The 15,119-nt window shown below is 48.3% G+C and overlaps 1 protein-coding gene across 2 annotated transcripts in view; it reads right to left on the bottom strand.

Moving 5' to 3' along the window:
* The window catches only part of PLCG2 (phospholipase C gamma 2), a 178,711-nt gene extending 164,575 nt beyond the window's left edge, over positions 1-14,136 (bottom strand). For both annotated transcript variants that reach the window (XM_017541868.2, XM_017541869.2), the window contains exons 1-2: positions 14,006-14,136; positions 7,434-7,672 (exon numbers count right to left, since the gene is read on the bottom strand). In XM_017541868.2, the coding sequence (XP_017397357.1) occupies positions 7,434-7,626 (193 nt within the window). In that variant the 5' untranslated portion in view covers positions 7,627-7,672; positions 14,006-14,136. The remainder of the gene's footprint in view (positions 1-7,433; positions 7,673-14,005) is intronic.
* Positions 14,137-15,119: the final 983 nt, after the last annotated feature.

Genomic DNA, 15,119 nt, shown 5'->3' with positions numbered 1-15,119 from the left:
GAGAATCCCTCATTCAGGGGTAGCCACAACTTGCCAAAAATAAGCAGACAGAGAAAAAATGCCTGAGCAAAAGTGAAAATGTCAGGATAAAAAGCCTATTCAGCTGAGATAGACATGGTCCACGCCCTCAAAGGGGCCCATCACCAGAGCAAACCTTAAAAATCCAGACCCACAAACAGGTGGCACCATGTTGGCTCCTGAGACACAGTCCGAACCTCTAGAATGGACAAGATGCATGAGGACTCTAAGGCTCCACTCACAAAGGCCCCAGAGCAGACCCCTTTCCACCTGGAGACTCCTCAACAGAGTCCCTCAGAAGGGAAGAAAAACCGACATATGCAACAGTGCCACAAGCTCCCTCCCTGCATTCAGAGACAACCGGTTCCTTAACTCTCTATGCAGAGGGCCAGGATGGAAGGTGTCCCAGCACCATCTTATCTGACATCCCTGGAAAGCAACAGGGAATGTGGAGGCCAGGAGGTGAGGTGGTGTGCTTCAGACTCAGTCTTCTCTATCAGAGGCCAGGACTTGGGGGTCCTCACCAGGGGGCTTTTTCCTTTCTTCTCTTATTGAATTAAGTTTCAATCATGCAGTATTTCCAACGTCTTAAAAAGTACATACAATAAAATCCATTTAATTCTCACCCAGTAAGATGGAAACTACTATTATCTCACTTGACAGATATGGAAACTGAGGCACAGAACTATACAAAAGAACTTGCTTCCAGTCACACTTCTAGTAAGTGGCTGATAGGGTTCAGCTATGTCCCTACCCAAATTTCTTTTTTTTTTTTTTTTTTTTTTGAGACGGAGTTTCGCTCTTGTTACCCAGGCTGGAGTGCAATGGTGCGATCTCGGCTCACCGCAACCTCCGCCTCCCGGGTTCAGGCAATTCTGCCTCAGCCTCCTGAGTCGCTGGGATTACAGGCACGCACCACCATGCCCAGCTAATTTTTTGTATTTTTAGTAGAGATGGGGTTTCACCATGTTGACCAGGATGGTCTCGATCTCTTGACTTCGTGATCCACCCACCTCGGCCTCCCACAGTGCTGGGATTACAGGCTTGAGCCACCGCACCCGGCCCTACCCAAATTTCATCCTGAATAGTAGCTCCCGTAATCTTCATGTGCAGTGGGAGGGGCCCAGTGGGAGGTAACTGAATCATGGGGCTGGTTATCCCCATGCTCTCCTCATGATAGTGAGTTCTCATGAGATGGTTTTAAAAGGGGCTTCCCCCTTTACTCGACTCTCCTCCTTGCTGCCACCATATGAAGAAGGCTTCTCCTTCCATCATGATAGTAAATGTCCTGAGGCCTCCCCAGCCACAATGAATTGTGAGTCAATGAAACTTCTTTCCTTTTATAAATTACCCAGTCTTGGGCGTGTCTTGTTTTTTGTTTTTTGGGTTTTTTTTTTGACAGAGTTACACTCTCTCACCCATGCTGGAGTGCAGTGGTACAATCTTGGCTCACTGCAACTTCCACCTCCCAGGTTCAAGTGATTCTTCTGCCTCAGCCTCCCAAGTAGCTGGGACTATAGGTGTATGCCACTAAACCTAGCTAATTTGCGTATTTTTAGTAGAGACAGGGTTTCGCCATATTGGCCAGGCTGGGATTACAGGTGTGAGCCACTGCACCCAGCCTGGAGTATCTTTATTAGCAGCATAAGAATGGACTAATACAATGGCAGAGCGGGAATTTGCATCACAAATCTGGATTTGGAGTTGACATGCTCATGTGGGAGCCAGGCTGCTGGTGGCCACCATCAGTTCTTACCTGCTGTGCGTGTGCATGCCATTCCTTCTCTATGAGAGAAATTTCCTTTCCTTGAAGCCGAGCTAAGCTTACTGATCTGAGTTGCCATAAGTTATGTCCTAGAATTCCTGAGGCTGTCTTAAGAAGTCTCGTAGTTTCTTCCTGGGACTCCTCCGCCTCAGACCACCACATGGTAGGTCTTTGGTCAGGAGTCCCAGCTGAGGCTGGTGCAGTGGCTCATGCCTGTAATCCCAGCACTTTGAGAAGCTGGGGCAGGCAGATCACCTGAGGTCAGGAGTTTCTGGCCAGTTTGGTGAAACCCACAAAAATTAGCTGGATGTGGTGGTTTATACCTGTAATCCCAGCAACTCAGGGGGTGAGGTAGGAGGATAGCTTGAACCCAGGAGGCGGAGGCTGCACTGAGCCGAGACTGCACCACTGTACTCCAGCCTGGATGACAGAGTGAGACTCCATATCAAAAACAAACAAAAAATAATCCCAGCTAAGCCCAGTCTTCCAGCCATCATCACTAAGGTACCAGATGTGTGAGTGAAGATTGTGGAAACTTCCAGGCCAAGTGACACCAAATGACCTCAGTCCAGGTTACAAAGAGTAGAAGAATTGCCCGGCTGAGCCCTGCCCACATCTATGACCCACAAATCTACTCATTTATATTACATGACACCCATTAATCCCACAGGATCAGAGTAGCCGTCCCTGCTAACCATCTGGCAAGTCTCTCTTAGCTCAACCCAAGGACCTCCTCCACTATCAGCCCTCCCCATTCCTCACCACCTTCCTCACACCCAAATGGAAAAGAGCCTTCCCTCCTCACACCATACCCAGAGAAAACTCCCGCTATGGTACTAAGCAAGCAACCTTGCAAGGGCAGGTTTCTGAGTCTGTCTCCTCCTCTTGCAGGCTGGGACTCCATTCTTCCTCCTCCCTCTCTCTGCAGAGTTTAGCACTCAATATGATGGCAAACATGTGCTGAACAAATGAGAAATTTCCATCAAAACAGGGTTCAGAGTAAAATCCTATTTTACCCAGTGATATTTTACTGCTGTAAGCAAAGCAAACACACAACTTTAGAGCAGTTTCTCAGCCCCTGCACCACTGACATTTTTGCTGGATCACTCTGTGGTTGGGACTGTCCTGTGCACTGTAGGATGTTCAGCAGCATCTCTGGCATCTACACATTGGACGCCAGTAGCAGCCTGTATCCCAGGTGAGAAAATCAAATACGTCTCCCGACATTGCCAAATTCCCCCTACCTTGGGGTAGGAAGGGGGAAGGCAAAAATCACCCTGGTTGAGAATCATTTGCTACTTTAGACAGTAGGACCCAGGTGTCTTTCCCAGGGCTGCAAAGGGATTGTAACACCTGTCCAAAGTCACACACCACTTGCCAACTATTCCAAAACCATGTGCCGCTGCTCACCTCATGTGTCCACCTGCCCCTGCAGACCCCACAGTAACCAGAAAGTTCCTGCTAACCAGAACCCCATGAGAGAATTGCCAGAGCTTGGAGTTCTTCTTGAGATAAAACATCACCCAGCTCAGCAGGAGACTGAGCCTGCTCTCTCAAGGTGTGGTGGGGAAGTATCATTTCTAAGCTCTTCACACATAACTGGCTTTTCCTGTCACTACCAACACCATCATCTCTAACAGAACCTCCACTGCATGCTCAAAGGTACAAATCCAATCACGTCGTCCCTCTTCTGAAAACCTGAGAATGGTCCCTTCTCCCCTCCAGAAAAAGTCCAAGCCCCTAAGCAAGACTTTAAGTCCCTACATAGGCTGGACTTCACTAGTTAGCAACAGCAAAAATCATGACAGTGGTGGTTCCCATCAATTCAGTGCCTGTCACATGCTGTGAATTCAGCCAAGCCTCTCTGACACATCTTCTCAATTGCTTCTTCCGAACCATGACCCTGTGGGGTAAACATGAGTGTTATTGCCATTTCACAGATAAGGGAATTAAAGTTCAGACGTGGAGGTAACTTGCCAGAGATCACACAGCAAAGCTCATCAAACAGCACTGGAAGTCAAGCCCCACACTGCTCATACCTAATAAAGCAACACAGGCTTCGTGAAGATTTGAATCCAGTTGAATAACTGCTGTGTCTCTAGTGCCCAGAGCACTGCCTGGCAGACTGGCATTCAAATGGCAGAGGGGAAGCAAAGGAGAGGGGCAAACGTGAGAAGGGAAGAAGAAAGAAAGGGAAAGTGGGAGGGAGAAAAGGAGGGACAGTGACAGGAGAGGGAAAGGGAAAGAAGGACAATGTCTCTCCAGTGATGTATATGAAACCTGCCTAGTTGCCAGACCATCTGGGGGACTTATTATAATACTATGCTCCAGCCAAAGTGGTGAAATATCATCACTCTCGGTCACTCGAGGGAGAAGGAAGAAGGAAACAAAGAGGCTGAACAGGTGAATAAAAGAATGAATTGAGGCCAGGTAGTTCACGCCTGTAATACCAGTACTTCGGGAGACCAAGGTGGGAGGGTTGCTTCAGGCCAGGAGTTTGAGACCAGCCTGGGCAACACAGCAAGATCCTATCTAAACAAAACTTAAAAGATCAGCTTGGCATGATGGTGCACACCTGTAGTCTCAGCTACTTGGGAGGCTGGTCAGGAGGATCACTTGAGCCCAAGAGTTCATGGCTGTAGTGAACCATGATCAGGCCATTCCACTCTAGCTTGGGCAACAGAGCAAGACCCTGTCTCTGAGAGAAAGGGAGAGAGAGAGAGAGAGAGAGAGAGAAAGAGAGAGAGAGAACACGGGTGAGAGCAAGCTCGCAAGAGTACACAAGCGAGTGAAATGGTATTACTTAGCAGAAAGACAGAATGACAGGGCGAAGATTTCAAGCCAAAATGCTGTCTTATGCCCATCAGAATGAGCTTCAGGAAAAGGTTCCAATACCCTGTACTTTCATTCGTGTGTGTGTGTGTGTGTGTGTGTGTGTGTGTGTGTGAAATATATGTATTTGTGTGTGTATGTATATATACACATATATATTTTTTCAAGTTCCAAGATACATGTGCAGAACACGCAGGTTTGTTACATGGGTATACATGTGCCATGGTAATACCCTGTACTTTCAAAATCCCCCCTGGGTGTCTCCGATGGGCAGCTAGGCTTGGGATGGGCAGATTGAGAAAAGAAAGGAACAGCCGGCCGTCTACTCTCAATGTGGCGCACCTGTATTTACCATCAGTCCCAGCCCTCCCACCCTCTACAGGGGAAGCGGGGGAACCCCAGCTCCAACAGGTTTCTGGGCCACCTGGGGGTGGAGTCAGCCAATGCAAACAGTCTGGAGGGAAGATGGCCACCTCCACGTTGCATTTTCAAAGCAGGGCTCTGGTTCTGTGAGACTTGAGACCCACCTGGCTCCAAAACCAGAAGAAGCCTTTCAGAAAGCAGTTCGATCACACTCAGGATAGGACACATCAAATTGAGGATGACACCAAGCTACCAGAGCCTACCTGTGAATGTCTATTTTCAGCAACCATGCAGCACAGATGAGGGTGCTGGCAACAGTTAGTTTCACACCTTGTGGCTGAAACATACAGTGGGGCAACCTCTTATGCAGGGTGCGGCCTAACTTCCCTTTAAAGTTAAAATATGCCATACCCTTTGCCTCAGAAATAAACCTCCAGGAAACTGTCCTTTGGATATCCCCATACATACACATGGAAGAATAATGCAGCGATCACCCTCCTCTAACACTGGAGGGAACATACATGGTGCAACTGCTTGGGAAAACGGTCTGACAGTTCCAACAATGATGAAACTGAGTTAGCATATGACCCAGCAATTCCTAGGTATATACCCAAAAGAAACAAAAACACTATTTATAGTAGCCAAAGACAGGACCATCACAAGTGTCCATCAACAGATGAATGAATACATGAATTGTGGAATATCCATACAATGTATGGTGATTCTGCCATAAAAAGGGAAATTTCTGATCCATGCAACGCAGTGGATGAACCTTGCAAACATTACACTGAGTCAAAGAAGCCAGTCACAAAAGCCCACAAAAAAATAATCCATTTCTATGAAATGTCCACAGCAGCAAGGTGTATAGAGATAGAAGTCAATTTAATGGCTGCTTAGGTCTGGTAGAGGAGATGGGGTGGTGGTGAAAGGTCTGGAATTACATCTTGAGGTGATAAAAATGTTCTAAATTTTATTGTAGTGGTGCTTGCACATATATATAAATACACTAAAACCATCACACTATACGTGCTGCATACAATGGGTGAATTCTATGTACAGTATGTGAATTATATGTCAATAAAACTACTATTTAAAAAAGGGAGAGAGAGAATACAAGCCTGGGTGAGGTGGCTCATGCCTGTAATCCCAATGCTTTGGGAGGCCAAGGAGGGAGGATCACTTGAGCACAGGAATATGAGACCAGCCTGGACATAGTGAGTCTCCAAAAAAAAAAAAAAAAAAAAAATCTAAATTATCCAGACATGGTGGTACATTCCCATGGTCCCAGCTACATGGGAGACTGAGGCAGGGAGATCACCTGAGCCCAGAGGGCTGAGGCTGCAGTGAGCTACGACCATGCCACTACACTCCAGCCTGGGTAACACAAAAAGACCCTATCTCAAAAAATATATTTTTTAGAAAGAGTACAATGGTAGTCACTTTCACTAATAACAAAAGTCCGGAAATAGCACAAAATGTGCATCCGTGGACTTAAACTGTTACACTGAGGCCTGTGCCATATGTCATGCGTCCAAGAAAGGATGAGCAGATCAATGTGTGCTGATAAGAAACCACCTCCAACATCATTATTAATTAACAAAAAGAAGTCAAGGTGCAGAATTGTACAGGGGAGTTTCCATTTGTGTGTTTTTTTAAAACCTACACATGATGTAAGCATAGACTATTTCTGGAAGATAAAAGTAATTGGTAATGAGCTTGCCTCTGCAGCATGGGTTAGGGGCTGGGGAGCGGAAACATCTGGTAAGGAGAAACTCCATACCCCCCCAGGAATATATATTTCAATTAAAAACTAGTTCATTTAAAAACATGAATTACAGCAAATGCGTGGAAATGAAAATTGCTTAAGCGCCTTTATTTGTTACAGTTTTAGAAACTTTAGGATCTGAACCAGCTGCCCAATCTAAAGGTAATCGGGGAGGAGGGATGCCTCTCCCAGGACCAGACCGACATGTGAAAGCTACAAAACATTCAGCAACTCACTCTCCCTGCTCGGAGACTAAAGCCAAGGCCCCTCACCGCTGTGGCGTGCAGTAAAACATGGTAACATTTGGCAACTAAGCTATGAGTTTCCTCAAGCTTAGGCTAGTTAGCCCTTAAGAGGTCAGACGACTTGACCGGTTGTGGGAACCAGATGATTCCTGATGCTGTCAGATAGGGAACAAATGCGCCAGCCAAAGCAAGCTGCCTAAATGCCCTTTCCAAGTGGGCTGACTACAGCTTCTGTTATTTCACCAGAACTTTCCTGACCGAACTTCCTCCACCTGCTGTAAACCTCATCAGAGACCAACAAAAAGAGGCAACGCTTTCATTTTTAGAAGAATAAAAGAACACATCAAACCAACAATCACAGTAATGACAAGACAGGAAGATGGACAGGCACTCAGGCCAGGGCCCCAGAGGATGGGCCACATTGCCCCACCGAGTGAGTACTCACAGAAGCCCTCGATCTTGTCGGCGGTCTTGCTCCAGGCCACCTGCCTCGTCTCCATGATCACCTGGACGGTCCTTCGCTCAGGGGTAGACTTGCGGAAGCTGAACACAGTCATCACCGTCCCCAGCTCCAGGGCTCTCTTGATCTGGCTCTTCTCATATTCCGCAAGGGAATCCACACTGGCCATGGTGGACATTGTGCCCACTCCAGGGAGAAGGAGGGAATCGGGAGAAATCAGGAGGCTGAAAGGGCAGAATTAAAGAGTGACCTGGTTTTAGTACCGAAGGAGGTTTAGTTAACAGGGCATGAACTTCAGGAAACAAAATCCTGTCTCAGGCCAATCAGGATGAGTTTTAGGAGAACGTTCTAGTGGCAAGGCATCACCGGCCACTCAGAGAGCTCAGGCAGGACACAAATGTTTAAATGGAAACTGAAGTGTGAGAAGGGCCCCTGACCTCAAGGACCCAGCCGTTACCTGGGCTTTGAATAACCAAATCACCCTGGCCTGGCAGTGACCTCCTCTCTCCCCACCCACGCTTACCCTACAGAATATTTGAATAGCCAAAGCAGCCTGGCCAGGCTCCCACCTCTCACTCCCGACCTCCAACATCCTTCCCTTTCCTGTCTAGAGTTTTCTAATCATCTCTTTACTTCCTAAACAAAGTTAAGAACTGAGAAAAATAAAATGAAATAAACAAAAAAAAACAAAGCAAACCTTCAGAATCATTCATGGAGACCTTGGCAAATGATTCCTCTTTATAGAAATGAGGAAATGTCAGGTCTTGGCAGCTTCAAGCTCAAACCCTAGAGTAGGTTCCTACTGGCTGTGTGGCTATGGGCAGACTGATTGACCTCTCTGTGCCTTAGTTTAAGTCTTTTTAAAATGGGAGTGTTCAGACCCTTAGGAAGCCTGAAAACGAATCCCCCAGCAAAGCACCTGGGGTGACGCCCAGCACCTGGCAGATGTCCTTGATTGCTGTTTATCCTCATGGGTGGTCAGTACCAGAGAGTGTTTGAACCCAAAATCTTGGAGAAATCATTGCATGGACTCTCTCCTGACCACTTCCAACCCATCTCATCCTTTCACTGGCTCCTCCTAGGATCTCATACTTAAACTATTCTAATCCTAGTCTCCCTGCTTCTTCCCTGACCTGCTAGGATCAATTCTGACACCTGTAGCCACAAGGATCCTTTTAGAACATGAACCAAATCATGTCACTCCTTTGCTCAAAATCCCATAGTAGCTCCTGAGCCTTCACTCTGTACTATCCCCTTATTCTGCCTCCCAAATCCCCAGAAACAGAGTGCCGGCCCCCAAAATAGGACTTAGAGTAAAGAGGCTCCCCAGGCCCTGGAGCTAAACTACCAGGGACCCCCTTGCCAGCTAGGCTGCAGCCACTGCAAGAAATCACTTAGATCCTCTGGGCTCATTTCCAATTCCATCAAAGAAAGTAACAGTATCCATCTTCTACCTGTTTTTGTAAGGCTTAAACAAGACAATGTACTTCAGGCCCTTAAAACAATGATACAAAGTCAACAATCCTTAGATTAAGCTATTGTTACAATTACCATTATTTGTTCAGTTTTTTGTCTCCTTTCCCTCCAGGTCCTGCCTGGAGTTGTTACTTTGTAGCTGTCAAGGTTACAGAGTAGCACTAGAGAGGCCTTTGCAGGATCCAAAGAAGAAGGAGTGAGAGGCTGGTGTTCACCCAGGGCTTTCTGGGCTTCCAGCCTGGCTCAGCCTCCTGCCAAGCTGCTCTAAATCTGTGCCTCGGTTCCCTCACCTGTAAAATAGAGGTTAAATGCCAACCAGGGGCAGCTGGGAGGAAGAAAAGCACAGCCCACAGCATTTAGCAAGGTCTCTGTTAACATTAATCAGCCACTGGGGAAGGCATTAATCAAGTGTCAACTCTATGCCAGGCACTGAGCTGAGGACTGGTATGCAAATAAGGGGCAGGAGGAGGGCCCAGGATTTGCCCTTTGCCCCCACCTCCCTCTGCTGCACACCCATATAAAAGACACCTCCTCGGCCATGGTGGCAGCAGGAGATAATTACACCTGCCCTCTGTCCATATGGAAACAGACCAATCAACTGAGAATTCTAATGTAGTTATAAGTGCAGCAGAAGCATGCATGGGTGAGGGGAGAGGCAGAGAGCAGCAAGAAGGGGTCCTAGATTTAATCTGGAATGGGGCTAGGCAGTTAACCGGCTCAGGAAAAGCTTTCAGGGGGAAAAAGCAGGCATCTGAAATTGAATCTTTCAAAAAAGACAAAACTGGAGGAACTGGCTTTAGGTTTAAGCAAAGGCTGGGAGGCAGATAGAGTATGCTAAAAACACTGCTGAGAGTTAATGTCCACCCTTACCTATCAGGAGAAACCTAAAATAACCTCCTGATCATTACCCCAGACAAAGGGATGAAGAAGGTGCCCCCATGGCCCATTTTATCCTTGTAAAGCAGCCGTTTACTGGGCCCTGGTGCCAAGCACCTGTCATTTCTGGCTCATCACATCTATCTCAATGAGAAATACTGCAGGAGAAAACTGAAGTCCCCAGAGGTCACATTACCTGATCAAAGTTATGTAAAACAGTGGCAGCACAAAGATCAGAACCATCACCTGGGTCCTGAGCCCCCAGTCCAGAATCATGTGGCAGAATATGGCCAGATATTAACTAATTTGGCAGTATAAGCCCCTCTCAAAAGAAGTTAAGGGACTTATCCAAGGTCATACAGTTGGAAAGTAGCTGAAACTGGATTTGACCCAGGCGCCAACCACGAAGCTCTTCACTATGTTGACAGTCCCCAGCCATGCATCCTGGAGTTCCCCACTCCCAAGCCTCTGGGCCACTGCCCACTGGAGCATCAGTAGGAAACACAAGCCCTATTATAATACCTTCAATTAAACAGAAACCAGGACAAGGCACCAGACTCCTCAGTTCTTTCCAGCCCTGGCTCTAGGAGGGCCTTAGACTTAACCTTCCCCAGGGTTCCAGTTACTTCCAATTTGGAAGCCCAGCAGATCAGTTCAGCCATAAACACCAGCTCTTCCACATTTCCTCTCACCAACTGCTTTGTTTTTTGCTTGTTTGTTTGTTTGATTGTTTGGGTGTTTTTTGGGGTGTTTTTTTTTTTTTTTTCCAGACCGAGCATCACTCTGTTGCCCAGGCTGCCTCATGGGTTCAACCGATTCTCCTGCCTCAGCCTCCAAAGTAGCTGGGACTATAGGTACATGTCACCATGACCAGCTAATTTTTGTATTTTTAGTAGAGATGGAGTTTCACTATGTTGGCCAGGCTGGTCTCAAACTCCTGATCTCATGATCTACCAGCCTAAGCCTTCCAAAGCGCTGGGATTACAAGCATAAGCAACCACACCGACCACCAGTTGCTTTTTAATAGATGTTCACAGGTTGCCCTAAAAGAGCAGGAGTGAAATTACACTTAACTACAGTGGCTGACACCAGTTCCTTTGAAAATATTGTCTCCCCTCTGATACTGCAGGGTGGGTGTAAGGTGTAGCACTAATGTCCCTTGAGCTGTTGCAGGGGCACTTACCACTCAGGTGTTTGTCTGTACCACATTTTAACAGAATTGTTTTGTGGGATTTTGGTTGAAATCCTGTACTGTCCTGACATGCAGAGAGCACTAAAGAGAAAAAAACTTCCTTGATTTCTGGCTTTGGGTTCCTGTATCTCTTGAAATACCCTTCTAAATAAGCTTATGAGATACAAGAACATGAATGAGCTTATGATATATGACTGGAAACTGATCTTCATGGCCGAAAGATCCTTAGAGTCAACCACTCAAATCCCACCAGCACCCAGCTCACCGCTTCAGGGTTCCATGCTTCAGCAACTACAGCAGGGAGGTCTCCAAGACCTTGACCCCAGAGGAGAAAGCAGTCATCACAGCAACTTCCACTTTGCTTCTGCTTTTTTTTTTTTTTTTTTTTCTTTCTTTTATTTTTTTTTTTTTTTTAAAGAGTCTTGAAATCCCTTTTTTGTTCCTGTTTCCCATTCTTAATGGGTGATTCTGTAAAATTACTTATCTTGTAAATACAAACATGGCTGAGTCTGAATTAGTGATTTTGCCATTTTTACATTTCATGTCCTTCTAAAGGACATTTCCTTGTGTCTCATTAGCTCATTCATGTTCTTGTATCTCATAAGCTTATTTAGAAGGGTATGAAATGAGATACAAGAGCCCAAAACCAGAAATCAAGGAAGTTTTTGTCTCTTCAGTGCTCTCTGCATGTCAGGACAGTACAGGATTTCATCCAAACTCCCACAAAACAATTCTGTAAAATGTGGTACAGACAAACACCTGAATGCTAAGTGCCCCTCCAACAGCTCAAGGGACATTAGTGCTACACCTTATACTCACCCTGCAGCATCAGAGATGATAATGCTATTTTCAAAGGAACAGTGTCAGCAACTGGAGGTCAGAGAGTAAATTCCACCCCTGCTCTTTCAGGGCAACCTGTGAGGAACTATTAAGAAGCAAAGCATACATATGCTTTGATCCTGCAATTGTATGTGTGCAGGAAGGCATGCACAAAGATGTAGTATGTGTGACAGAAAATCGGGGAAGCAAGATTTGCAACAGAAATAGAAAAAATAAAAACGGAACAACTGCTCATCAGTGTAGGGGGCCTTTTGGATAAATAATGGCGCACATGCATTGAAGAACCCTCAGTAGCTATCAGAAAGAATGACAACGGATAAACAATTTGATCTGGAAAGATTTGTGAGGTAAATAAAAAAATAGTTGCAAACAACAGTTGCAATTGTATGAGTACAATGCAATCCCATTCTATACAGGCGATCTGCTGGTAAATCCAGGAGAGTGGTTACTCTCCCCTGAGAGATAAACAGTAATTTATTAGAGGCTGGGAGAGGGTGGAGGGCATGACTTGGCTTTATATTAAGTGATCATGTAATGGACAAACTTTTCTTTTTGTGTTTTTACTGTTTTCTAAATTAAGAAGTGTTTAATTTTTTTGTTTAAGTCGGAGTCTTGCTCCTGTTGCCCAGTTGCAGTGGGTGATCTGGGCTCACTGCAACCTCTGCCTCCCAGGTTCAAGCAATTCTCCTGCCTCAGCCTCCTGAGTAGCTGGGATTACAGGCACATGCCACCACTCCCAGCTAATTTTTTGTATATTTAGTAGAGACAGTTTCACCATGTTGACCAGTCTGGTTTTAAACTCCTGACGCCAAGTGATCTGCCCACCTCAGCCTCCCAAAGTGTTGGGATTACAGGTGTGAGCCACCATTTCTGGCCAAGAAATGTTTTCAAAAGTTTTCTCACCAGCCGTTTTCCACTGACCACCCAACGAGTGTAAAAGGGCTATTCATGGGGTCTCTGCTTTTCCTCTTTCAGAGGAACTGCCCATACTCCAGTCGCTGGTGGGGGGAGGCAGCTCCATCATTACGTGACTTAAACATCAGTGAGGCCCCCCCTGAGGACCGTCCCTGAGTTGTTATATACGTGGTGCACAGACACCTTTGCAGGAGAAACTGCTTGAGGCTGGCATAGATTTTAAAACTCTGTACCACTTCCCTGCAGAACTGTAGCTAAGGACAAGGCCCAAGCCCATAGAAGACCCTTGAACCAGAGGGTGGATTAGGAACTGCCCAAGGACTCTCCATGGATGCGTCCGGATTCTCAGCCAACCTGGTGGAACAGCAGTAAGCCCCAATTCTCAACACAGCCCTGGAAAATAGCCTTGGGTGGCTCCAGTATCCAGAGGGGGAAACAGACTCAAAGGCTTTTCAGCTTGCCCAGGGTCACGCTGATGGAACTGAAATTCAAATTAAGTTCTGATGAACGCGGCCACCTGTTTCTCCTGTGCCATGTCACCTCTTTACCCCCTACCATGGCCTCTCACCCTAGTTCAAGATTAGTGTACCAGGAGAGCCCCGCCTCACCCTCCCGCTGGAATCTAGGTGCTCCCTGTCCAAACGGGACACATCTTTAATTTGAACTCTTCTGCTATGCGGGTAGTGACCTAACTAGGAACACGCACAGGCACACGCATAATTACGCGGACAGTTGTGAAGCGGGCATCGCGAGTGCCCTGCAAGCTCTCCAACAGTCTCGGGGAAGGACTGCGCCTCCCGCGGTATCGCTCCCCACCCGCCACCCGCAACCACCGAAGTGAGACGGGGAAATGTGGCTCCGAGAGTCCGCGAGCTCTGGACACAGGGGCGGTCAGGAGAGACGGCGCCACCCCAAGCGGAGCCTCTCGGAAAGAAAAGTTTTGAATGTCAGGGCCCGCGCGACCCCCGAGCTTCCCCCGCGGTCCCCATTCAAAACTGGGGCCGCCCCATCGCACGGGCGGGAGAGGTGGCGCCGGCCCGGGGTGAGGAAGTAGCCAGTGGCTGGCCCAGGATCCCCACCGTCACCAAACGGACCCCGGGCCTGGCGAGCCAGGGTCCCCGAGGGCGCGCCCCACCCCTGCTCGCTCCGGCTGCGCCAGGGCGCAGACCCCATCGGACGCAGCGCCCTAGGCTCCGGTCCTCACCAGGCGCAGGTCCCTGGGCGCCCCGTCTGCCTCACTCCCGTCCTGGTAGCTCACCTGGCCGTGCCGCCCGGGCGCAGCTGCCCGCCTGCCCGGAGTCCCGGCTCCCGGATCCCACGCGCAGCAGCCCGCGTCCCGACTCCGGGCGCCCTTCGCAGCTCACGCCCTCCCCCGCCGGCGCTCGCGACTTCTGCTTCGGCAGCGGCCCCGCGCCACGTGATCCTCCCGGGCCGCCCCCCGCGCGGCACCGCCCCAGCGAGCCCAGCCCCGTCAGCCTCTTGGAGCGCACCCCGTGCCCTCCCCGCTGTGGGGCGGCCCAGGCCTGGAGCCCCGCCTCTGCGTGCCAAGGAGGAAACTGAAGCAGCGGGAGGGGAGGCTACCTGCCCGAGGCCACTTAGCCAGGTGCTAAGGGCCTTCCTCAATACTACAGCATTCCTGGAGCGCCGGCCGCCTTCCAGGTGTTTGCCGTTTACTTAACACACTCCGGGCCTGGCGGGCCCCCCGGGCTCACGTCTGTCATCCCAGCGTTTTGGGAGGCCGAGACCGGAGAATCGCTTCAGCTCGGGAATTCGAGACGGCAGTGAGCTAGGATGGGTGTGGCAGAGCGAGACGCTGTCTCAAAAATAAATAAATAAAAATTAGAAATAAATATGCTCCTCACAATCACCCACCAGGAATTGCCAATTCATGGCCCTAATTTGAAGCCCTCTTTGAGGCTGCGTTGGAGTCAGACCACCCCTTATTGCTACCTGAGGCAGAGCAATTAATTACCAGCAGCCTCGGTTTCCCCATCTGCAAAACGTGATCAACTTAGTGACAGCCCCAAAGGGAGTCAGTAGCAAAGAACCCCAGGCCATTGATGTCCCGTTTTCTCACACCTGTAAGCCCAGCAATTTGGAAGGCCAAGGCAAGCGAATCAAGAGGTCAGGAGTTTGAGATCAGCCTGGTCAACATGGTGAAACCCTGTCTTTACTAAAAACACAAAAAAATTAGCTGGACATAGTGGTGGGCACCTGTAATCCCAGCTACTTCGGAGGCTGAAGTGGGAGAATTGCTTGAACCCGGAAGGTGGAGGTTGCAGTGAGTGAGATGGTGCCACTGCAGTCCAGGCCAGGCAACAGAGTGAGACTTTGTCTCAAAAGAGGGTGGAGGAGGAAGAGGAGGAGGAGGA

Source organism: Cebus imitator, unplaced genomic scaffold (genome assembly GCF_001604975.1).
Source record: "Cebus imitator isolate Cc_AM_T3 unplaced genomic scaffold, Cebus_imitator-1.0 Scaffold137, whole genome shotgun sequence".
NCBI classification, from domain to species: Eukaryota; Metazoa; Chordata; class Mammalia; order Primates; family Cebidae; genus Cebus; species Cebus imitator.
This window is presented reverse-complemented; position numbering and strand designations above follow the sequence as displayed.